Source organism: Exophiala oligosperma (assembly GCF_000835515.1).
Source record: "Exophiala oligosperma strain CBS 72588 unplaced genomic scaffold supercont1.3, whole genome shotgun sequence".
Taxonomy (NCBI): domain Eukaryota; kingdom Fungi; phylum Ascomycota; class Eurotiomycetes; order Chaetothyriales; family Herpotrichiellaceae; genus Exophiala; species Exophiala oligosperma.
This window is the reverse complement of record NW_015622820.1, coordinates 3,455,451-3,480,192: the sequence shown is the minus strand read 5'-3', so window position 1 is coordinate 3,480,192 and position 24,742 is coordinate 3,455,451. Positions and strand designations below refer to the sequence as shown.

General features: G+C 50.3%; 7 protein-coding genes across 8 annotated transcripts; 1 reads left to right on the top strand and 6 right to left on the bottom strand.

Annotated features, from left to right (window-relative positions):
- Positions 1-1,308: 1,308 nt before the first annotated feature.
- On the bottom strand, positions 1,309-2,619 carry PV06_03980 (uncharacterized protein). The gene is made up of 2 exons (XM_016404813.1): positions 2,474-2,619; positions 1,309-2,419 (listed from the first exon to the last, which is right to left on the bottom strand). Exon 2 carries the CDS (start codon positions 2,241-2,243, stop codon positions 1,407-1,409), a length of 837 nt encoding a protein of 278 aa, XP_016265818.1. The 5' UTR covers positions 2,244-2,419; positions 2,474-2,619; the 3' UTR covers positions 1,309-1,406.
- Positions 2,620-5,692: 3,073 nt separating this feature from the next.
- On the top strand, positions 5,693-7,525 carry PV06_03979 (uncharacterized protein; the record flags this gene model as incomplete). Its single annotated transcript, XM_016404812.1, has 1 exon — positions 5,693-7,525. One exon carries the CDS (start codon positions 5,693-5,695, stop codon positions 7,523-7,525), a length of 1,833 nt encoding a protein of 610 aa, XP_016265817.1.
- A 192-nt stretch (positions 7,526-7,717) lies between these two features.
- PV06_03978 (uncharacterized protein) lies at positions 7,718-8,791 on the bottom strand. Its single transcript, XM_016404811.1, has 3 exons — positions 8,729-8,791; positions 8,128-8,610; positions 7,718-8,041 (listed from the first exon to the last, which is right to left on the bottom strand). Exons 1-3 carry the CDS (start codon positions 8,738-8,740, stop codon positions 8,012-8,014), a joined length of 525 nt encoding a protein of 174 aa, XP_016265816.1. The 5' UTR covers positions 8,741-8,791; the 3' UTR covers positions 7,718-8,011.
- Positions 8,792-8,963: 172 nt separating this feature from the next.
- Positions 8,964-10,236, bottom strand: PV06_03977 (nascent polypeptide-associated complex subunit alpha). Its single transcript, XM_016404810.1, has 4 exons — positions 10,081-10,236; positions 9,658-9,947; positions 9,506-9,564; positions 8,964-9,456 (listed from the first exon to the last, which is right to left on the bottom strand). The coding sequence occupies exons 2-4, from the start codon at positions 9,901-9,903 to the stop codon at positions 9,138-9,140; spliced, it is 624 nt and encodes a 207-aa protein (XP_016265815.1). The 5' UTR covers positions 9,904-9,947; positions 10,081-10,236; the 3' UTR covers positions 8,964-9,137.
- A 1,668-nt stretch (positions 10,237-11,904) lies between these two features.
- Positions 11,905-12,949, bottom strand: PV06_03976. Of its 2 annotated transcripts, XM_016404809.1 has the most exons (4): positions 12,907-12,949; positions 12,713-12,851; positions 12,401-12,661; positions 11,905-12,301 (listed from the first exon to the last, which is right to left on the bottom strand). In XM_016404809.1, the coding sequence occupies exons 2-4, from the start codon at positions 12,836-12,838 to the stop codon at positions 12,245-12,247; spliced, it is 444 nt and encodes a 147-aa protein (XP_016265814.1). In that variant the 5' UTR covers positions 12,839-12,851; positions 12,907-12,949; the 3' UTR covers positions 11,905-12,244. The 2 variants fall into 2 exon arrangements, with proteins under 2 accessions (XP_016265814.1, XP_016265813.1); XM_016404808.1 differs by having other exon boundaries at positions 12,713-12,949.
- Positions 12,950-18,132: 5,183 nt separating this feature from the next.
- On the bottom strand, positions 18,133-20,175 carry PV06_03975 (uncharacterized protein; the record flags this gene model as incomplete). The annotated part of the gene is made up of 4 exons (XM_016404807.1): positions 19,871-20,175; positions 19,527-19,745; positions 19,102-19,423; positions 18,133-18,987 (listed from the first exon to the last, which is right to left on the bottom strand). Exons 2-4 carry the CDS (start codon positions 19,733-19,735, stop codon positions 18,133-18,135), a joined length of 1,386 nt encoding a protein of 461 aa, XP_016265812.1. The 5' UTR covers positions 19,736-19,745; positions 19,871-20,175.
- A 101-nt stretch (positions 20,176-20,276) lies between these two features.
- Positions 20,277-23,681, bottom strand: PV06_03974 (elongation factor 2). The gene is made up of 7 exons (XM_016404806.1): positions 23,450-23,681; positions 23,374-23,386; positions 23,278-23,319; positions 23,144-23,222; positions 22,975-23,089; positions 20,675-22,919; positions 20,277-20,623 (listed from the first exon to the last, which is right to left on the bottom strand). Exons 1-7 carry the CDS (start codon positions 23,474-23,476, stop codon positions 20,613-20,615), a joined length of 2,532 nt encoding a protein of 843 aa, XP_016265811.1. The 5' UTR covers positions 23,477-23,681; the 3' UTR covers positions 20,277-20,612.
- Positions 23,682-24,742: the final 1,061 nt, after the last annotated feature.

The following is a 24,742-nucleotide window of genomic DNA, read 5'->3' as shown; positions in this document are numbered from 1 at the left end:
AGTTGATTGGACGGGGCTGTTATCCGGAAGATCAACGCCACAGCTATGAAATCGTGCTTGCAGGATCGGCGACACCCAGAACAAGGATCCCCCCACCTGACGTAGTTTGGCTTTCGGTGACGTTCCACGAGTTCCTTGTTTTTCAACGGCTTCAATCCGCAATGGGATGGTGTGCTGTATCGTGACTGGTCCGTTGTGAGATCCCTGTGGTGTTAGACTTCAATACTTCCTCTTTGGTCGATGGCGCCACGACAGGATTGTGCCATGGCTTGACGAGAAATTGAGATGATGGTCACGATGCAGATGATCAGGCTGGGGATCGAAGAAATCCAATTGCTGATGAGATTGAACATGGGAACCTCCCACGTCATCCGTAGGCAAATTGATAGTCGTATTCGTATGTGGATTGGCTGCAAAGCATTCCCATGCGTGGGAAACACCGACACTAGATTGTATCGAGTTTAGAAAGTCCGATTCATCGAAAACAAAGATGAGGTCAAAGCAATCAAGAGTCACTGCTTGGATGATGTAGTTGGTTGACCGCGTTACACACGAGGCAGCCACCAACCCGTTCCCTCCTTGACTCATGTGTACTTAAGCGAAGTTGCCCTTGAACATTCTAGACAATCTCACTCCGAACATACATCTCGACATAGAAGCCACCAACCCTCCTGTTGTTGTCTCTCACTCAACAACGCACACATACACATACAAACAACAACAACAACAACAACATTACACACACATCAAAAGAAATCCTACACCAAACATAGACAAGTCACAATGGGTGCTGTCGTCTCTTGCGTAAGTCATACTGCTCACTTTCAGCCTCAACCTCACAACATGCTGACCGCCTTTTGCAGTTCGAGTCCATCTGCCGGACAATCGGCTCAGTGCTGATGGCAATCGTTAACGGCATCGGTGCAATCATCACCGCCATCGTCAATGGCATTGTTTCCCTCTTCGACATCATCATCTCATGCCTCACCTGCGGCCGTACCCGACGACACCATAGATCAAGGACGCATACGACAAGTAGAGTTTGATCGGTGGACTCTCTCAACAAGTGAAGTCGAGAGTGAGAGAGAGTCCGAGCGAACCTTGACATATTCGGTGCAGAAAGGAGAGTTTTGCTTTGTTTATGGCGAGCACACCCCACAGAAGAATCCATGACAGCGGCCGTGTTGCTTTGGCAAGCCGCGTAAGTTGGACACATTTTGTACTATTATGATCGATACCCTCAACAGCACAGTACAATAGTGGCAGCGCTAGCAGTTTAATGAATATTGCATGAAATAAATAAAATTGGTTTGCCATCATGTCTATGTAGTTATAACTTCCTGGTATCTTTTCGGTTGCGCCTTATAACCGTACTGGATCTACGAATATATATCTCGAATATCAATCTAGCTAGTCAACGACACCATCTCGCCCTCCCACTTCCCCGTCCCATTCGGACTGATGACATTCTCATACACCCAGTGTCCCACGTCTGCACGCTTCACGTTGAACCCCAGAGCCGGCTTACTCTCGGTGCCGACTTTCAATCCCTCGAGGCCCTTGGCGTCCTTGTAATCGACGCTCCCACTCAAGAGTGTCGGCCTGATGCCCACGACGTTTCGAAACACGCCCTCACCCTCACCCTTTTCCATTTCGCCGCGGTACACGTCTTCCATCTTCCTCTTGTCGACGTGCGGGATCGCCAATGCCTGGTGGTAGAAGAAGCGCATGGCAAAGGGGACATCCTCGACCCCTCTACTGATTCCCGTGGTGCTGACGAAGACCAAGAGCGGTTTCTGAGACGTCCGTAGAGATCTCTCGGCGTGGATTTCGCGCAGAGCCGTCACGAGCGTCTTGGCGGCCGTCTCACAGATCGTGGGATTGTCGAGTGTCGCGATGTGTCCAGGATGACACCAGTCGAAGGTGAGGCTGGGCGTACCGCCCAGGCCGGTGACGATGTGCGTGGGAAAGTCGTCACCACCGTCAGCGGAGGGTGATGATGCCAGGAGAGTCTTCTTGACGCTGGCCACGTCGAGGGCATTTCCTGGGACAATGGTGAGGTTGCCGTCGATCGTCGCCGCGTCGAGACCTTGAGACGTGAGTTGGTCGCGGAGTTTCGACGGGGTGCGCGCGAGCGCTACCGCGCGGTGTCCCGAGAGCAAGGTGTGGACTAGAATGGCGTTGGCGACGCCTCCCGTGGCACCGAAGAAGGCCACGGTGCGAGTCGTGCTTGTGGAAGTCATGTTGAGGAAATAAAACAACTCGATGGAGGAAAGGAGGATATGGGTATAGATATCTCTCTTGATTTCGAAAACACCAATCTCAATGAATAAAACTAGAGTCAATCGTCGTACTCGCTATCTTGTGGTTGAGGAAAATGAATTCCAATGTCGATCTGGTTGATGTTATTGTGTTCCTCCTCGACCCGTCAAACACGTTAGCCACCGACCCTTTTATACACATTGAGACCTACGCTCTTTTGTTTTCGTGCGTACGATACCTCTCCATTCTCGTCGATCGAATCTATTTTGAAGTCAGCATTTACAGCGACGGGACAATTGTTTGACATTGAGAGCGCCATTCCCAGCGTCAAGGCCCGCGTCGATGGTTGGATTGAAGAGTCAGAGTAGTGTGAGGACGGATAGATCGAGTGTTAGCATGGAGATGTTTGGGCACCTCATCGGAGGAACAATTGACCCGTCGGGGCCTTGAACGGCCACTTTACCCACAAATATAGCAAACGTGCGTTCCGATTGGCCACTCTGCTGCGACGCTCTCAAACACGAGGCTCTAGCACAGCCTTGCCTCGTGTCGGGAAACATAAAATGCTATGAGCACTCCATACAAGAACAACCTTGCATTCCAGAGCAAACATTATGGTCCATTCACGAGATCTACTTCAGTCGATCGATCCTGGCTCAGGTAGCCCTCATAGCTAGAGACAGTGGGGAAAGAACAAGTCACTCGCAACTACGGAGTACGAGGCGTCGCTCGAGATTAAATGCTTTTCCGTTCGTCAAAATCCACCTCTGACCAAGACAATGATAGAGCTCTCCTAATAGTGTCCTCGCGTCCGACAACGATCTCGATCTCTTCGATGCTATTACCAGCCTCCAGGCTTCGTCGCACATACCATTCCTGAAGGAGTTGTCTTCACAGTGGATGTAATCCTGGTTTTGGTTAGCTCACGACGTTCATCAGCATCTTCGCGAATTACATACGTAGCCACAACGGTACTAGTGGTCCAGGTTGTCACATAGACTCTGCTTGTTCGGGTACGAGTCGGCGTCGGTGCAGTGACAGTAATCGTGGTCCTGATGATACCAGCGTAGGCGGTCACCGCGGCGGGTGTGCTACCAATGTCAGTACCATACGATATCTTGGCCCCAGAAGTTTCACTTACATAGTGGAGCTTGATGTCACAGTGTTTGTAATGAATTCGGTGCTTGTTGGAGCAGTCACCGTCACATATGAAGATATCACATTAGTCGTCTGGAGAATCGTTGTTGTGCAGACATCTGAAAGTAGTTAGAAAACTCATGGGAGGTGCTCCACAAATCACTTGCCTGCTCCACGCTCAAAGAGCGAATTATCCCTTGGCTCAACCATTGCACGACTCCATTTGGGCCTATCTCGTCGTGGGGCGCCACGGAAGAAGCGTCCCCGAGGAGCAGGGTAACTTGTATTGGATGCAGCCGCAAGGGTTGCCTTGGTCGGGCGAATCGTGCAACTCGGGTCCCTCTTTGCAACTTGTGGCTGACACGAGACAGTGATCGTGGTAGTAGTGACTGTCGACGACCATGTTCTCGACGTACGAGTACGTGTTGATGTTGACGTCGAGTAAACGGTCACTTGTTTTGGTGTGGTCGTGATTGTTCTCACTGAGGTGCTGGACGGTACTGTAACAGTTGACGCTGACAATGTTATCAAGGATACGCTGGTGCTAGTGGTTGTAACAGTGGCTGATGGGGTATTCGTGACAGTATATGTGGCAGTGGGTGTCGATGTGATAGTGACGGGCGGGCCGGCAACGATCTGAAAGGTACGCATCCAAGCAAAGGTCAGTCCTTCCATGACCACCATCCAGTTTCCAGAAAACATATTGTTCTTGGTGACCTGGTTGCCAGCCACGTTGCTACTTGTGTCAGTGCCAGCATAGAAGGACTTCAAAAGATAGCTCATACCAAGTGGATTTCATATCAACATCATCTGGCATTGTTGGAACATCGGAACAGAAGTACTCATCTCCATTAGGATCGATGAGAATCGGGGTGATGTCTCCCTGACTGTCACTTGGTTGGCAGCCTCGTTGCGATCAGCATGATTGGGTATATCGAAAGTCACTAGACTTACCTTCGAAATCTGACAAGAACGAGAAAAAGTCTGTAGAGGTGGTATTGATGCAATAGGGCCCTCCTCCATCAACATAGTCAACTCCATACGAATAGCATTCTGCAACAGCTCCTCGCAACACCGTCAAAACAATTAAAGCAGAAGGGACAAAGGAATGCATGTTGTCAGTTGGACATGAAAGAGTGTTGGGGAGATATTACAAGTTGTGGGTGACATGGACAACATATATCAAAATCGGCCGGACACCAACCCAAGGTCTCGACCTTGTCACTTCCGTAATGCCCTTACCTGCGCCATGGAGCAGATGTCAATACCCTGATGAAACCAGGTAAGACAAGGATGAAAGCCACCTGGCCGAGGGTACCGAGACATGAAAGCACATGGCGGTGTGATCGCAAGCAGAGAATGCAAGGAGCAACTTCCAGCTGTGGTGGATGGGTTTGTCTCAGGCGAAGGCGGCAGTCGCAATTTCTCTCGGTCCCAGAGAGCGCATTTGACCAAGAGCATCGCAATCCTTACCTTGCAATGTTCGCTGCATCTTGATTTCCTGGAAGCAAATGTCAAAGCTGTGTAACTGACCGTGGCGGGTCGAGAGCAAAGAGGTGGAGGTTGGCATTTGAGTAACAAGGTGTGAATACCGACAAGTTGTCAATCCAAGGGCCAGTCCAAGGGCCACTACAAGGGATCCAGACGACTGGATTACACAAGGCAAGGAGATGCAAGGCGGAGTCGTCCAATATCGCAAACACAACTGGGGATGGGAAGGGGAGAATCAGCAACAATGGCCATTGTAAGGGGCTATTGTACTGTTGTCCAATACTCGCCAAGATGGGACTCAATATTTTGAGCGACATCAAACCATCCCTGGTCGTGTCTTCTTCGCCTTCTCGACCACCATGCCATGCATCAACCCGGATATGCCTCTAGGAACAGTCTCAATATTTACCGCCGTATTTCAGATGAAGCCCGCCAAGAATGCAGCAAAGGAAATTGCCACGAGTGTCCTGTCTCGGCCACTTCCTACCCTTCCATCGCCACCATTTCGTTTTCGCCGGCAAAGACTTCAACGACTCGATGATAATCCCTTGTCATCATTTTGAGAAACATATTCATCCCTTAGTTGTATGACGGCGTGATGCACCCAGAAACGAGGCTGTGAGACATCCTAAAGTACGTGTACCACGCGAGCAGGGCATGGCAAATTTGCCCCCTTACATATCAGTCGAGATGCAAGTCTAGACTGGGTGGTGCTCAGAATGATATCAAGGCGAGTTTCCTGTCGAAAGGGTCGTGATGTGACCAAAACCTTCTCTTGATTGTCTCTCTTTCCCAGCACATAATGGCTCCGACCAAGTCACTCGCTATGTTTCTCTTTCTGTCACTCTCTTCATTTTTGTTCTGCCACTCTCTTGCTGCCTTTATCCCAACTGCTGAACTTGTTCAACTCTCCCCGCGTGATCTTGGTCCCAGGCAGGCATCAACAAGTAGTAGTAGCTCAGCTACGACTACCAAGAAAGCTGACGCTCAATGCACGAATGGGCCGTTCACCCGTCAATGCTGGGGGAATGGTTTCAGCATCGCCACCAACTACGACAGTACATGGCCGAATACTCGCCACACTGAGTATTATGATCTCGAGATCACAAACACTACCATGTCCCCCGATGGGGTCCCCAGGATCGTCTACGCGATCAACAACCAATATCCTGGGCCAACGATCCGGGCAAAATGGGGTGACACCTTGCAGATCAGGGTGAAGAACAGCCTCACCACCAACGGCACCAGCATCCACTGGCACGGCGTACGACAGTGGTACTCTAACCAGATGGACGGCACCAATGGTGTAACCGAGTGTCCTCTTGCGCCAGGACAAACTCGCACATACACCTTTTTGTGCACACAGTTCGGCACGACATGGTTTCATAGTCACTATTCCGACCAGTACTCGGACGGTGTAGTCGGTACCATCATCATCGATGGTCCTACCACATCGAACTACGACGTCGATCTCGGCGCCTTCCCAATCACCGATTGGTATTACCGACCTGCTTTCGAGATTGCGCCGCTCGTCCAGCATGCCGTCATCCGTGGCCCACCCCCGGGCGACAACATCCTCATCAACGGCACCAACGTCAAGGTCAATGGCACGGTCGGTAAGTACAGCCGCACTACCCTGACCAAAGGCAAAAAGTACAAACTCCGCCTCATCAACACTTCGACAAACGACAACTTCAAAGTCGGCCTCGACGGACACAGCTTCACGGTGGTGACTGCAGACTTTGTCCCCATCAAGCCGTTCGTCACGAATTGGCTGTTTCTGGCAATCGGCCAGCGCTACGACGTTATCATCGAGGCTAACCAGCCCGTCGACAGCTACTGGTTCCACGTCGTTCCCCAAGCCGGTTGCAGCAACAACCTGAACAAGAACGCCCTCGCCATTTTCAGTTATGCCGGCGCCACGTCGACGACACCCCCCAACGCCACACGTTCCAACGCACCCCCCGGTGCCCCCGACTGCAACGACCCGAACAAGAGCCTCGTCCCGTACGTCAAGCTCGACGTGCCGGACAACTACACCATCCCGCAGTCCTCGCACCTCGACGTCGGCTTCGCCATCGTTCAAGACGCCGCCCAGCAGACGCAGGTCCAGTGGAACCTGAACTTCAACGCCATCAACGTCCCCTGGGGCGACCCCACGCTGCAGTACGTGCTCGACAACAACACCAACTTCCCGGCCAGCATGAACCTGATCAGCCTGCCCAACGCCAACACCTGGAGCTACTGGGTCATCCAGGCCCTGCAGACCCAGGCCCCTCCCCAGCCGCACCCGATCCACCTGCACGGCCACGACTTTTACGTCCTCGGCGCCGACTCGGGCGTCTACAACAACTCCCAAACCCTCAACTACAAGAACCCGCCGAGGCGCGACGTGGCCATGTTGCCGGCGAACGGCTACCTCGTCCTCGCCTTCATCACCGACAATCCGGGCGCCTGGCTGATGCACTGTCACATCGCCTTCCACGTCAGTCTGGGTTTTGGCGCCCAATTCCTGGAACAGCCCGATTACATCCGTAGCAAGTTGCCCATCGGACAAGACTGGCACAACGAGTGCACCAGCTGGAACAAGTACTATGCTACCGCGCAATACCAACAGGAAGACTCTGGTTTGTAAGTTTACAGAGCTTTCAAAAAGAAAGCAAGGAGAAAGAAAATGTAGGGTATTTGTTGGGAGAACATGGAATCATAGAAGGGGAAAGTGTTTGATGTTCAAGGCAAAAGAAATCATGTACTCGTACAGTGGGGTTTCGGTGCCAGTTCACTTCTGTAGCACGCAATACAACCTAGCTTTGCTCTGTCACCATGTGGTGTCCTTCCTACTCCAAGTCGAAGCACTGTCTGAATCGAAACGAGAGATGAAGTCTGCAGGCACGAAATAAGGCAAGTGTAGGTGCGATGGCAATGCCAGTGTAGAATGTGTTTTGTTTTTGGAACAATTCTTGTCGGATCTAAATCACTATACACAAATTCCCCAAGTCCCAAGTCCATGAGGATTGAAAGATGAGGGGTTTTCTTGCTGGTCGAAAAGCCCTTGCTACCGCACGCCATCTTTTTCTTCTTCTTTGTTTGACATAGCATTTGGAAAGGAAACCACTTCTTCTTACAGCACCGACAAGTTGGGGAATTTCTCCTGTAAAAACCAAGAAGGGTCGTTAGCAACGGTATCTTTGCGAGGGGATGCCATCCCCCATTTCCGATCACAAGAAGAAGACGTACCAAGTATCCAGGAGGCATCCATCGTCCCTTCTTGACCAAACGGGCCGTGTACTCGTCGATTTCGGGGGCGGCGGCGGTGATCTCGTCGACGGTGAGCTCCTCCCAGGGTCTCGCGCCCTCGATGTCGTTCAGGGCCTTCTCCAGGCTCTTCAGCTCAACCTCGACCTTGGACTTTGTCTCCTCGGCGTTCTTGATGGCGACCTGCTCGAAGCTCTCGATGGCCTTGATCTGCTTGCTCACGTCGTAGGTTTTGGGCTGGAACGACTTGAAGTGCTGCTCGATCTCGTCGATGACGGCCGTGTTCGCGAGCACGCTGCGGTAGTGGCCGAAGTCGACCGTCGTGGGTTGCTCCGACAAGACCTGCACCCGGCGTCGGGCGTCGTCGTTTCGCTTCTTGAAGTTGGCCAGGGCCGTCGCCGTGCTGCCTCGGAGGCCGAGTTGGGTGCCGACCTTGCTCCAGTCGAGCTTGGAAACTGCGCGGGACTAAGATGACGGAGAAGAAACAATCGTCAGTGATTCACTCCGAAAGAGAGGGGGGTCGAGAGGTCGATTTCGCATGGTCTGGAGCTAGATCAGACATTGCAAGAGCTTCGGGACTTACTGAAGCGGCCATTTTGGCGGTGTGGTGGTGGTTGTGGTGGAGGGGAGAGTTGGTCGGTACAGCTTTTCTCAAAGTGATGTTTGAAGGTTCCGGGCTTCGTTCTCGTCCCTGGACTCGGCTAAGATGCCTCATACAGCATCATAATCACGTGATGGGATTCCCCTCGAGCGTTCGGCCCAGGCAATGTCTGGACGGAATACGTGAATGCAAGCATTAGATATACGTCCCAGAAAAATAAATGGCAAGACAAGCATAGTTGTATTTTCAGCTCATCTAGAAGCATAACTCAATCATGCCAAGTTCAGTGCACTGACAGTGCAACAAGATAGACAAGACCGTCGCCCCCAACTCTGGATCACTTGCATCCTGAGACTTCAGGTCCCAATCCCGAACTTTTTAATACTTTTGATCATACGCTTAGCGCCATGATGGAGTTGACTATATCGTTGCCATTCTCCTTGAGTGCTTTGACGGCCTTCTTTCGCGACACGGAGGCTTGCGTCATGACGAGTTCAATGTCCTTGGCTTCAAGCCCACTGTCATCAACCTCCTCGTCATCGTCTTCCTCCTCGTCGGCCTTCTTCTCAGGCTCCTTGCCCTTGCCGTTCTCGTGCGAGTGGTCGTGACCGGCGTGCTCGGCGTTGGCCGCTTCGGCAGCGGCAAGCTGTTGAGCAGCGGCAGCTTGTGACTGGGAGTTGAGGTCTTCAATCTTGGCTTCACCAAAGATGCTATAGTGTGTTAGATGCCGGTGGCGTGAACATATGAGGGCAAGCTTACATCCATGTGTTGCTGGTCGGTGAGCGGTAGACGTCAGGGTTGGAGATCACGAAGAGAACCTGAGAAGCATCGGGTCAATCATTGCTCTCATGATATGTGCAGCAACTCCCCGCAGAATCGAAGCGGGAGAGAATGCGTCCATGGCAACTTACCCCCTTTGGTCTTCTCAAGGTAACACGGGTAATGCCTGGAACGTGCTTCAAGCCCAGCTTGCCAATGGCCTTGCGCGCCTTCTTCTCGTTTCGGCTGTGGACTGCGACAGCAGATCCAGCTGGGATGGAGGCTTCACCTTCTCCAGCACCTTCGGCTTCGGACTCGGATGAGCTGGACGCATCTTCGGCCTGGGTGTTCTTGGTGGGTTCCTCGTCGGGAAGCTCTTCTATTCTTGGGTTCGACATGATGGAGGTTGAGGTGGTCTGGGATGTAGGAAGCGAAGTGAAGCCTGCGGCAGAGCTTTGGTTAGCTAAATCAGGAAACGAGGTCGGGATATCGTGTCTACAGTCTCGCAAGCAGAACTCGGAAAATTTTCAATCCAGTAGTCTGTGCAATGGCTGAGTCACTACAGGGAGCCTCACAGTTGTCTCTAGGTGCAGGGTATTGTCAAATCGGATTTTGTGTGCCAGTCGTGATGAAGCTGTATTCGATGTGCACCGCTTCGATGATCGAATCCTTGGCGGTGTGATTCTAGCGTGAGGGGTCGGAGACACTTATTTCCGACCGCTACATTTGCTTACATACTTTTACGTATTTATAGCGGCCAGCCTCTTGTACGGAGGCGTGCACCAAATGTTGTTGCCCTACAGTACTACGGAGTACAAGGCCTATTTTTGGTTAGTTACCCTACTAACCCTCTATAGGTTAGGCTGTCACGTGCCTGGTACCTGTTTCCTTACACCCTGTCAACTTACTCACACCTCTACCACCTGGTACTCCTTCAACCATGGCAGGTTCTAGTCCTCCAGCGACGCCTAGGCGTCGTCGACTTACTCGGGATCAACGACGAGATATCCTCCTTATGCGACGACTTGGCTATACCTATCAATATATTGCAGAATTCCTGAAAATCTCACAACGCGCAGTCCAATATACCTGTCAACATAATCAAGCCACCCCGCAACATCACAACGCAGGACGACCTCCTCGTCAACCTTAGAGACTCGTTGGCACTCGCCGCTTAGTCGTCCTAGTCACCTGTGTCCGTACAGGCGCACTCGACATTCACGGGGCCACGGGGTGATCGTGTTACTCGTTCAGCATCACGCACCTAGGGCTCATAGCCACTAGAGAACAGCGCACTCGTACTCAAGGAAAAGAAGACTCATCTCATTACCTGGTTGCCTGGTTGCACGTTGCACACTTCCGTGTGTGCTATCCTTGTTACTATCTACTCATTCTGATGCCATGACCAAGACACTCGCACCGTCCCACGCACACGCTTGCCATAGCCAATCAACGGCCACTAGGAGACACCTTCATCATTCCCCAGTACAACATAGATAAAAGAATAATGGGATCGAGTTTTATGGAGTGATAAGACATGAATAATGCTAAAAGCGCATTAATAAGTATGGGTTACTCATTAAGATAATGAGGAACTAGAGCTAACCTGTGTTGTTAAGCGTCGACGACGCATAAAAGGCTTTATGTTTTGGGCCTGTTTTAACGGTAATTAATTAGGTCCTTATCTATTTTAGGAGAAAGACTGGGGCTTTATAAACTCAGAGAGTTATAGAGAAAGAATTATCCCTCTCATTAATAGTTAGATGTAATTCTCAATGTGAGATAGGGCTATTTCACTTCTATTTATGCAGGATAACGCACTAACTTATAAATCTAAGGAGATAATGGATGAATTCGGAATTCCTAACTAGGAATATTATCTATTCTCCAGATCTTAACCCCATTGAGACTATATGGAATGAGATGAAGGATTGGTTGGCTCGCAACTATCCAGGAGAGCGTGAGGTTCCATATGAGACACTCCGCCAACGCATTATAGAGGCCTGGCATGCTATAGATGGGAGTAACCTGTTCCAATCGGCTGTCGATAGCAACACGCCTCCGTAGTTAGTCGATTGATTCTCCTCGCGCCGCTACAACCACAGTGGTATCATAGCACGTGACCCGAGTTCTTCCTCTTTCCAGAGGCGCTCGATGTCCCGGGCTATTCGGAAGGATATTCAGACTTTGACTGCATGACGAGAATACGACATACAGATTATCGCATTTTAACGATTGAAGTGTTCATGGACATCCTCGAGGATACCCAAGCGGCAGATCTAAGAACGAAAACCGCTAGTTGACCAAACAAGTATGCGGAAGGTGTCTTAGGAACATGAAGAGAGAACAAACAACTCAGCAGGCGAAGGGGGCCTGAGAATAGCAGCAACGAAGAGCATGGGATATGTTCTGTAGAAACATTTGGAGTAAAGAGTTACGTCTGATTGAATCTGTAAAAAGCTTTTTAAGCGCAAGCCTCGAAACACAGACGTCTCCATAGAACGATGCCCTGCTTACGGAGGATCGTGTCAATTCTTGGTTTTCGAGTTTCATGAATTTATTGGATCATGCTCTGGTAGATGCTCGCGCGGGCGAAATAGCAGAATAGCCACAGCCACGAACGATCCTTGCCACCCCCATCACTGAGGTCTTTTTATCGACATGCCCACAGCCCGCATGCCTTTTGTGTTGTTATTTGAACCGGTTGAATTTTCATATGACGCCGAAACAATTCCTGGTTTATGCCTTCGCCGTCGCCCGAACTCTAGCTTGCGCCTTCAGTGTCTCGAATCGTTGCTATTCATCCTGATCGTCAGCCGGAGTCACTCCTTGTCAAGTCAAGACCAAAGTCAAAGTACGCGAGCGACTTCTGGTTGACAACTGGATAAGTCTTACCTGCTTCTTCAGTCTCATGACCTTGAATCGTTCAAAGTCTGTCAGGTTCTTCCTTCGGTCTGCTTGCTCTCTCTTCTTCGCCCACGACGACTCGGACCACTTTTTGTCAACCTCCTGCTTCTCCCACACCTTCTTGACGGCACCAGTACCGGCAGCTTTCGGGATAGAGATCACCCAAGGGGTCAGAGTGACTGTGCTGGTGTAAACGGCTTGTCGGGGGACGACGGCGTCTTCTTTCGTTGAGGGACCATCAACCAGGACCTGAAGATTAGGGTCAGCGAATACTCTTCACCGAAGACTTTTGAAACATACTCTTCCAGCATCGATGATCTCAACGATGGCAGCCAACTTGCCGGCGAAGGGTCCCTGTCGGATGGTGACAATACGTCCGACCTCGACCAACTTCCACCCGGCCGCCTTGATATCAACGTTCGACATTTTGGCGAGAAGACTGTGCGCGGTTGATCAGCGTATGGATTGCGGAGGAGAGAGGTGAATGTGCGTACAAGAAAAGTGTTGGAATATTATTGTCGCCTTGGTTGTGTTCGCCGTCGAGATCCAAAGTGCCCAGTCGCAATTCTCAAGCCGATAGTGTGTGAACGCCAAGATCAAGTTTTTGCCAAGACCACTTCTTGGCTGGCTGCCAACCTGGGTTTAGTGCCAAATTCTGCCGCTAGTCACGATCTTTCTAGCTGCAAGGACAAGAAGTTTTTCTCGCTTCCTAACAACTCCTCCTGTGAAATTCATCACAATCATTTATCTGCACTATTGCTACATTCCTGAATGTCGTGGCCGATTCCATTGCATAATGCCGAATTACCTCTGGCTTCTTGCTGATATTGAATGACAGATTCACAGACATCAACACTGATTCGGGGGTAAGTGATCAGCACTCTTTCCAGACATACTTATTGTTTTCATGATGTTATAATTTGCGATTGAATCCGCCACTGGAGTCTCTCGCCGGAGACTCTTAACAGTGGCGGAGACATGATATTCATCTTCTTACATATGCTGAAAGTTCCCATGAATCTCTTCTTCTCTTCTCACGTTGCAGCTGGCTCGAAATGTTGACTGACAAATGAAGCAGACATCAGATTTCTTGTCCTGGAAATCATGAACAGCAAGCTTGCTGACGTCCGTCCCTCTATTTGCAGCACATGTATTCCAGGTACGAACATCTCCCAAACCCCTGACTTCCCTGTGATTACACCACTATGCACTAGATAGTAACTGATCGATTGAAATGATCGTACCCTTTTACACCAAGATCTCTGAGGGAACCACTGCAACAAAAATGTGCTTTTATTTTTATCAAAGCAGGACTAACGTCTCCTCAGGTAGGGTTCTCGTCATCGTGTCATCGAATTGGTCCAATGCGCCACCCCACAGCTTCCAATTTCCAATCCTATTGGTACCTTTTACGCTCTTATTGCTGGTCTCATGAAGTTCTCGTTGCATGGCAGCAGGGTTTTGATGAGGGCTAGCCGCATCTCGGTTGTGTTCCTTCCCGTTGCGCACGGCAGTGATGGTGTAACACGACAATCGCACGGATGGATTCTTACCATTAGCTCGCGTATCAGTTCGACCACGGAATGGATAATTTGGCAGTCATCTGTGTCAGCTGTTGACTAGACTTCAATAAGAAATATGAACTCTTCGCGCTGGTGCTGTTCTTTCCACCCTTTCCCCTGGTACTGGACCAGGTTCGAGACCTCTTCTGATGCCGCCTATTATCGCTACTTCGGACAGGTTTGCGTCTACCTACAACAGATTCACATTTGTTACGGGTTGAGGGGTAAGACAGAACTTCTGTCCCACCTTTTTACCTGCGTTGCTTCGTACCTTGGCCGGGAAAATACATGATATGATGTGTTCCGCGGAGACGGAGTATGCTCTTACAGCTAGTACTCGTATCACGGCATAGCAACCAGTTAGATGAGTAGTTTATGGCTAGTGAAACTGTTGATGAAGCTGTTCGTCAGCCTCGCGATCATGCTTCAACTTTCATATGTGGCAAGACGAGGATTGACGAATGTGTGGCTCGGTCTCACGAGTCTTTTTGTTGTAGTTGGCTTTGAAAAGTCAGTGCAGTTGAGGCTGTGGCTTTTTCTTTCTGCATCTTCCGATGCCGAATCGTGAAACGACAGGCATTGCCCACATCAAACCATCTGAAGCTCCAGATTGCAGCATTTGATTGGCTGTAAGACTAGGATCCGTTTCGCGCGATGGTCAGGCCGCGTTCTGGTCGCATTCTCGCGGGGAAGCGAAATAAAGGAACACTGGTTCGAGCCGAAAAGATTCTTCAGTGTGACAGGTGATGAGAAGGTCGTCAGGAGATCTTCAGTAAGCCTGTCTTCATCGCCCGGCCAAATGCAGAGACGCGAAAGAACGACGCAGACGTTGACCGGGGTTCGAGTTCCCGGCTGTTGGTGGCGTTTTTCAAGTTGTTTTCTGGGGCCAAGAATGCAGAGACCAATGTCGACTTTCTCAACCTCTTGTCTTTATTGTGACAGGCAGCTTCAGACCGCCGCTGGCGATAATCTCACATTCTGGTCACTGCCATATTATTAATCTGCTAGACATAGGTATTTGCTGTGGCTAGTGATCCTGGCCAGGCAGTAAAATGTCAAAAGATGGTGAAGTAAAAGGTTGGTGGTGATGAAACGACACATAAAACCTGTTGTGTGCCGTACCCAAGGCAGTTGAGCACATGGTGAGATAGAGATCAGGGACGCAAGAAAACTTCACCAGCTGCTTCACCACGGGCTCCTCATATCTCTAGAGCGCTCATTTCCTGCTCAGTATTCTCAACTATTCCATCCTCTTGTCCTTACACAACTTCATCTCCACCTCTTTCCATCCTCACTTGCTTTCCTTCCTTCTTCCCGTCGTCGTGCAACCTGTTTCCCTATTGCGCTTCATCACATATCTTTTCCACTGTCACCTTGAGTCACACGAGCTGTCAACTGGGCTTCGACACTTGTTCCTTTTCTTCTTTCATTCATTCTGCACTTCATCTCCTGTTTCAATCACATCGGACCTTGACGACCTGTCATATCATCGCAATTGCAAATCTCACATCGATACTGCCACCCGCTGGCACAGATGGCCTCACCTCGCCCTTGCACAGGGGCTATGCCTCGAAAGGTTGATAATGGACTTGACCGAGGAGCGAGTACTGCCGTACCTTCCACTCCCTTTGCGCTGGGCTACGACATGGCACTCAGATACAACACCGACGGCCTCGGATTCCTCTATGTTGGCATAGTGATAGCATGGACATGTCTGTTGATGCCGGCTGCCATCTTCCTTGTCAGAAATCGACACCTTCCCTTCCTTCGCATGCGCAACATCCCATTGGCAGTCAGCGCAGTGGCTGTTCTTCATGTATACTGGGTCTTGTGTATGATCGCCTATGTCTTGAATGGATTCTTCCCATGTGCGACCGAGTATTGGATCATGAGCATTTATCTGCCGCTTGGCATCGCCTTATTCCAAGCCACCAACACACAACTGTTTGCAATTGCCACGGCTCAAAAAAGATACATCCTGGGAGACATCGGTGTGATGACAGAGAAGGCGCAGGCAAAAGGACGGCGCAAATACTGGCAGAAGCTCAAGGCTTACAATGCGACAAAGAATACCATTGCGTGGATTGGTATCGCCATGGGTGTTCAGGTCCGTGAAAGACTGAAAAGTCAAGTCAATCATACTGACGGTGCTAGATTCTTTTGTCCCTGATTATCTTTTTGGTTTCCAGGAAATTCCATCCTAGCTTTGGCACAACCGGTGTAGTCACCACCAGAGCTGGCTGTCGACGAGGTTGGGAGTGGTAAGTTGGCTGACGCGTCGTGAATACAAACTTGTTGACTGTTTACTAGGTGGCCATCCATTGTTTGGCAAATGTTTTGGTCCTGGATCTACGCACCAGTGCTTCTATGGCGTGTCAGAAACATTCATGATGTACATGGCTGGCGAAAGCAGACTATTGCATGTATTGTTGCTGGGTATGGTAGTGTTCCTGTCGTCTTCGAAACGTCTACTGACCAAAACAGACTGCCTGCTTCCCCTATGTGGCTGATTGCTTTATACGCAAAGGGCATGAAGAAGGTCGACACATATTTTGTGCCTCCCTTGTGGTAAGTATCCATCGCTATATCACTGAGTGCGCTCCGCTGATGAATCGTGACAGGTTTTCGGCCTCCATTGTTATTATGCAGGCATCAGTTATCTTCGTTCCCTTCTTCCAGGTATTCAAGAATCGAAAACTCGAAAGTGAAACGCGAGAGATAATTGCCCAGTGGGAAGAGAAGCAGAAAGAAGGTGGATCTCTTGCAACTTCCAACTCAAGCAAGACTGCAACTCAGTCTAGAGCGTCCACGCGCGTATCCATGAAGAGCACCGCGAGCACGAATCCCCGTCAGGGTGAAATGTACACCATGAGTGCCCTAGAGAAGACTCTGAAACTGAACCCGCAGCCATTGCTCATGTTTTCAGCCCTCAAGGATTTCTCGGGAGAGAACATCAGCTTCCTGATCCACATCCGCGAATGGAAGGCCAAGTGGAACACGGACAAGCACAAGTCGACCATGCTTCGCAAACCTCCTCAGGCCAGGACTCCTGATCCAGCGCTGGTTAGACAGCAATTTCAACAAGCAGTCGGCATCTACGCCTCCTTTGTCAGCTTGAAATATTCCGATTTCCCCATCAATATCTCGTCCACACATCAACGTGAACTGGAGGCCATGTTCGAACAGTATGCTGCTCTCGTGTGTGCCGAGCCAGCTTCGAACGCAGCCACACCTTTTGAGAATTACTGGTCATCGACTTTCTCTGACGACCTTGAGAGCCAGGCTGGTAAAGACCAACTGTCATTCGTGTCCACTGCAGTTTCCGACAGTGAGAAGCACGAACCGCGACCCGAATCGATTCAAGCCCGCCAGTTACGAGAACTCAAGATGACCAATTTCGGAGAAAGACTTCCTGCCAACATTGGTATCCCGGATACTTTCGACGCCACCGTGTTCGATAAAGCCGAGCTAAGTATCAAGGAGTTGGTACTCACCAATACCTGGGCCAAATTCGTCAAAGCGGGGTTTGCACAAAATGCTGAGAAACGCAACAACTTCGAGGCCCAATTCCGAGCCATCATAAGTGCTTGCCGACTCAAACTTCCCAAGCGAAACCGCAAATGAGAGCTCCAACCTATGACGTGTGACATTCCTTGAAATGGAACGGATTGATTGATGATAAAGGGTGGAAGGAATGTGTAGCATTGGCGCTTTTTACGGATCTTCACACAAAATGGGGTTTGATTAGAAAGGGATAAGGGGTTCTGAGAAAAGGGCAAGGTTCATCAATGTGATTGCAGATCCTAGAATATTCAGGATTGCTCGGAAAAGATGACTGGGGTTTGGGTCGTTTTATTCTTTTAATGGCATTCATCAGCAAAATGGGGAGCTTCTCGGTCTGGTACTCTTGGGCCGTTGACTCTTATCATTGGGGAAGCAAATATGTATCAAAGTTGGCGAGCATGGGATAAGTCGATCAAAGACCATCTTGTCATGGAGTATCAATGGAAAGGAGGCACACTCGAGAAAAATCGAGTAGTTGGCATGCTGAAAGCTGACAGAGACGAAAAAATGTAACGTCCTTAGAGATTATCAATCGAGAGTCATTATTGGATGACAGACATTGACCACATTATTGTCCCTTGAGCCGGGTCATTCTTACTGGGCTATCGACTGGATGTTATTTAGGTCTCGGGGTGTTTTCTTCTCCTTCCTCCCCAAGAACCACCAAGCGGGCGAAAAGATCCCTTCCCTCCCGGCCTCGGCGACGCTGTCGACGCACAGGGCCATCGTGTCCATGGCCTCGCACACGCCCCGGGCGCGACGGTACCCCATCTTCTCGAGCGACCAGACCAGAAAGTAACAAGCTCTCCGGGCCCAAGGGGACATTTTCCAGGTCGTCCACCAGTCGGTCCAGGTCGTCGCCAGGCCGGTGCGACCCTGCAACATCCACCACCATTCTCGGTGTTTCGGAGATGCCCAGACGGTCGTAGAGATTGACGAAGAAGGTGGAGCGGGGCGGTAGTTTGGTGGTGACGACCAGGTCGAGGATGACGACGTCGCGGGAGATGGAGATGAAGAAAATGGGACCAGAACAGGAGAAGTGATTTGTTGTTGTCGTCGACGTTGTCGTCGTTGTACTCCTCCCTCGTCCTCGATGACGGTCTGATTGTTCGGAGCAGTACCGCGACGACGTCTCAAATAGTCATGGTAGTTTGCAAAATTCTCTTCATGTTCCGGATCGAATCCAGATGACAGCATTGCCTCTCGTGCTTCGAGGCTGGTGTGTAGATTGACGACACCGTTGCCCCTTTCGATGCGCCTTCTCATGTCGACGTGTTTGGCGTTTGAGGGGTCGAACTCGGGTGTCAATACCCATTCACTCACCAGGAACGTGGCGCCCGGTTTCAGTACACGACAGGTTTCTGTGTAGACCGCACACAAAGAGGGTGAGTGGCATGTGGCTTCTATGGCGAAAGCGGCGTCGAAGCAATTAGGAGCAAAAGGCATGTTCTGTGTTGTATCGAATAAGGACAATGATCAGTGAGTTAACGCAATTTCACCCCCTCCTCTCGTTTGGAAACGAGAGGCAAGGTTGGGTGTGTGTGAGGGAGGTAGGTGACGGACCAAAAAATCACCCCTGACAAAAGTACATTTATCCGTCAATCCTTCTTCGGCCGTCAACCGGATGGCTCGGTCGATCTGGGCCTGGTTGATACTCATACCGACCACCTCGCAACCCGTGAACCTCGCCATCTCTCTCGCCGGTCCGCCGATGCCACATCCCACGTCCAACACCTTCATCCCCGGCTTGAGACCCAGCAGCAACGCGACGCGGTGTTCGTAGAAACATTGGGCCGAGTGTAGGGTGTCGGTGGGCGAAAAGGGGGCGTAGTGGAATCGAGTGCTCCAATTCATTTCGTACGCGGCCGTCGCGAATTCGTAGTACCTTTTTTTTTGTCCACAGACAGTCAGCCCAGTGTTCTTTTTAGTCCATGTGTGTACTTTCTGGTACGAGATCTCGCAGCGAAGGGCACCGTGGAAGTACTCACGAGTCGCTGAAATGAACGGCGTCCTTTTCTCGTCCACTTGAATTGTCATCTCGTTGTTGTCGAGAAGGACATGTGGTCTGGTCCTTGTTGTTATTGTTATCGTCGTCGTCGTCGTCTTCGTCACCCGTCCCCTCAAAGTGCATGGTATACTCGCTCACCACCATTTTGAAATCTTTCTCGTGTAATGCAGGGTAATTCCGAGAACTCATGGTCGACACACTGCACTCGTCAGTTCCCTAATGATGACCAAACAAGATACGAAGTTTTTTTGCTTTTCGACTCAGGTCTGACGGAGACTCGAGGGTTCGGGATGAATGTGATATTGATGCACCAAAGGTACGTACGTCGCAGAAGATGTTGGCTCAAAGACATTATCCGTGCGTCGAGTCCGTTAGTATTGTCTAAAAAGAACAATACCAAAGAGCTGGTATGTGGGAAATTCCTCTTCCCCTACCTCCCTAGGTACCATCTCCTTTTTCATTGATGATCTTGGGCCAGGGACAAAGCGACAGTCCCGAAACCGTATGGGAACTGGCATTTCTCCGGACCACAATCCAAGTGAGTACGGTTCTGTCAAACGCATCATGGATAGGCATGTAATATCAGTCCCTTATCTTTGATGGCATAATGAGTGGACGGGAGATACTGGCAAGGGGTGGTCATTGAAAGGGATCCAGGGAGAAATGTTAACGGAGAAATAAATATTCGAAAACATTGGTCACGTGTAGACAAAAATCAAACAACAAAGAACCAAATCATCAATACATCAATTGTCATCTACTTAGTTGAGAAACTTCTATCCTTATGTTTGATGGATGAAGAGACCTTCTTGTGCGATGAGAGTAAATGTCCTTGGGAAAGCCAGTCTTCAAATATCAACAGGATCATCCACCCACCCCTTTCATGTATCTCCCTTGTGACTGTTCATCCCGCTCGACAACCATCTAGGTAGGTATCTTGCTTCAAGCATACCATCGCGTCGAATCAATGCTTTTTGCTGTTATTCAATGCTTCAAGACCATAAAATTGGGTATGGGGGTTCGTAATATTTTGGCCTTGTCTATTAATGCTTGCAAGCCCAACATTCTACAACTTGTCTGTTGAACGGTTAGCAAAGTGTTCAAAACAAACCAAGAGGAAAAACATACCATAGTAGTTGTCATAACTTGGAACTTGAGGCTTGAGACCCTTTCTCGTACGTGTTGACTCAACGATCTTTCCGGGCATTGTGCTGGCGTCAAGAGGCGAACCACCAGGCAGAATCTGCCAGTGATCGAACACCATCTGTGGGAAGGCTTGACCACCGGTGGCGGCACGGAGATCGGCGTTGAAACCGAATGATTCTGCGACGGGAAGGTAGGCCTTGACGGTGAACAGGGGGGTTCCCATACGCTGTTCCTCAGAGAAGACGTGACCACGTCGTCGGGTGAGGACACCGTAGATACCACCCATGGCCTGTTCTGGCACTTGGATTTCAACCAAGAAGACGGGCTCTTGGAGAGCAGGCTCAGCCAAGAGAGTGGCGGCGTACAGCACACGTCTGGCAGTTGGGATAATCTGGCCACCACCACGATGGATGGCATCAGCGTGGAGAGTGACATCCATGACGTTGAATCGGACTGATCGCATGGGCTCTTCAGCGATGGGACCTTCACGAGTGGCCCACTGGAAACCGGAGACGAAGGAATCCTTGATTTCGTTGAGGTACTGGACGGCCTTGGTCTGGTCAACCAACAAGTTAGGACCAGTGGTGTCAGGACCGAAAGCCCAGATCTTTCGAGCATCGGTGACATCCCAGCCGTGGTCATCAGCAAGGATACGGGCACGGGCCTTGAAGTCGTCACGGGGGTTGATTCTGCCGTCTTCGATCTCCTTGGAGACCTCCTCGCTGAGGGGTTCGGCGATAACGTACAGACGGTTGTGCTTGTTGGGCGACTTGGACAGAGCAGTCATGCTGGAGGTACCACCGACTGTTTCTCTGTACGAGACAACGGGATCGCTGATCTTGAGAGGAACACCAGCGTGGTCTTCTTCCAGATCCTTCAAGCAAATTTCCAAGTGGAGCTCACCAGCGCCGGCAACGACGTGCTCACCAGACTCGGTGATCAAGGTCAAGACACAGGGGTCGGACTTGGACAGACGCTTAAGACCTTCGACCAGTTTTGGCAGGTCGTTGGCGTTCTTGACTTCGACCGATCGTCGCACGACAGGTGAGACGGAGAACTTCATGACCTTGAGGTTGTGGGCGGTCTCGGAGGTGGTAAGAGTACCAGACTTGAGCAAGAATTGATCGATACCGACCAAACCGATGATGTTACCAGCAGGCATATCATCGATAGGCTCGACAGTACGACCCATCATGAGGACGGTTCGCTGAATAGCCTTGATGAAGAGATCATCCTTCTTGCCGGGAACGTAGTTGGGACCCTGGATTCTGACCTTCATACCAGAGCGGACGGTACCAGCGAAGACACGACCGAAAGCGTAGAATCGACCTTTATCGGAAGTGGGCACCATCTTGGAAACGTAGAGCATGAGGTCGCCCTTGGGGTCACAGTCGCGGATGGCAATGCAGGCCGGGTCATCAGAAGGACCTTCATACAGGGTCTCGGCACGGTACTTCTGGGCAGTGATGGGAGATGGCAAATGGATAACCATCATTTCCAACAGAGCATCAGCAGCTGGCAAGAACTTTCGCATGGCAGCCTTGAGAAGACCCTTTCCAGGGAGTTCCTTCTCCTCGTTGGTGATCTTGATGTCGAGCTTGCCGCAGAGAGTGACAAGGTCGTCGGTCTTTCCCTTCATGAAGGCATCGAAGATCTTGAAGATAGGGTCGAGAATGAACTGGTTGAAAGCACGCTCGAGAGTCTGGCCCTCGTGCGTTCCAGTCTTGGTCCACTTCTTGGTCTTAGGGTTGAAGTAGTTGTCGCCCCAGAGACGTTCCATCATCTTGGACTTGTCAACACCAAACTTCTTGGCATATCGGATGGCGAATTGGCGGACAGTGAAGGCCCAGCCGTGAAGACCAGAACCGAATGCGATTGTTCCCTTCTCAGGGAAGACCTGGCAGTCACCAAGAGCCTTGTCGAAGTAGGTGGCGATGATGACGTTGACGGACTCGATGGTTCGGAGGAAGGACTGGTACAGATCTTCCTTGGAGACTTGTAGCTCGAGAAGAGCACGGTCGACCTTGTTGATGATGACAACAGGCTTGATACGCTCACCGAGAGCTTGTCGGAGCACAGTTTCGGTCTGGACACAGACACCTTCAATGGTGTCGACGACGACCAAGGCACCGTCGGTGACACGGAGAGCGGCAGTGACTTCGGATGAGAAATCGACGTGACCAGGGGAGTCGATCAAGTTGATCAAGAACTCGTTACCATCGACTTTCTGTAGCCCGCCGTTAGCTTTTGATAATCTGATTTTTCATTGTACAGTCCCATACCTGAGGGATGTCCTTAAGATCCTCCTCGTCGGGCAAGTGGGCATACAGGGTGATGGCAGTTGACTTGATGGTGATACCACGCTCCTGTTCATCTTTACGAGTATCCGTGAATCGCCTGCAATGCTGTTATTATCTGCCAACTCTTGGATGCAAGATCAAAAAGACGTACGCTTCACCGGCCTTGGCTGCGGAAATGATACCAGCTCGTTGAACAAGGGAATCGGTCAAAGTCGACTTTCCGTGATCCACTGGGATCTTTGTTAGTCCTCAATCTCTTTCAAAGAAGGAAATCAATGAACATACCGTGGGCAATGACGGACATGTTACGGATGTTGGCGGGCTTGTCTGCGCTTTTGTCAATACCTCATCTCCTGGCTTTTGATCTATTGTGATATTTACCCATCAACGCCCGCTGTTGTGTTACCGCTGGTCAGCAAAAGTCCATCGCTGTCATGGAAAAAGAAACACCACTTACAATTTCTTCCACTGTGAAGTTGACCATCTTGTCTTTGGGGGGTCGATTCCGACCGGGAGAATTGCCCTAGAACGGCGGGGTAGGTGGCTCTCTTTGAGCTGTACTGGGGGAAATGGCAGAATCGAGGGCTTTGCTCGACCTGCTCGGACGCCTGCGCTTGTCGTCGCAGACGATGGTGATGAGATTGAGATAGATGTCGAAAAGGGAATTGCGATGCGAGGGACAAGGGCGCAGTACAGTTGTAAGTGATCGTGAAGTTTTCTCTGTAGCAACTGGCAGTGCGGCGGGTGGGGTGAGTCTTGGCGGCAGTGGCGGCACAGACACTTGCAGTCAGTTACTCCCTTCACTTGGGCAGCTCTAACCTGAGGGACGCTTAATAATGGGATGTGACTGGCGGCGAACAAAACAGTCAAGTTTACCGGGTAACAGCCCACTTACGCATATTACTGGTTACAATAGCTACTCATACGGGTACGAGAACGAGAACGACCAACATTGACTCATTGTCTATTGCTTATCTCGGAGTTAAGAGTAATAATACACATGCACTACTCCGTAGCTGGTTATTGAATGGTCTTTGGTCTCGTCGAATCCAGGGTTCTAAGCACAGATAGTATTTCCCATTTCAAACCCCTGATCGAATTCGACTCACCATCACCCACACAAAGTCGAAATATTCTAATGCGAAACCTGGGGGCTAGATCGATGAACACGAGGGGTGACTCAAAATCACCCTTCATCAACTGATACGGTGTAGAAATGGTCGAGTCCGCCTCCCAGTCACCACACCACTCATAAAACAGTCACCACTTTTTTTCGTGCCATTTTGCACAATCTAGACTAACAAGAATGAAGACCAATGACTCGGGTGATTCCCAGTTCGCCATCACTACCACGAGCTAGTTTCTTGTGACGGCACCAAATTCTTACCCAGCTTGCCATTGCCACCCTTTTTCAAGTAGGCTACAAACTACGGAGTACCTCTGACCCAAGATCATCATCCTGTACCGAGTACCTGTAAAAGCAAAAGAAGAATGTCGGAATACCTGCCTTCTATTGTAAAGTGTAACGAGGCTGGGTTCCCGTACTGGACGAGGCTGAGCAACTTTATACCTTTACCAGTCACAAGTGAAAAAGAGGAGAAAAGAGAGAAAAAGAAAGGCCACACAAAGTCAACTGCAAGAAAGCACATCTGTATTCTGAGTGCCAATACATGAGGGGTTTCTCCCCCATCATTTTGCAGTCCTACCTCTAGGTCGAGTAACCTCAATGCATCTTTACACCATTACTCAG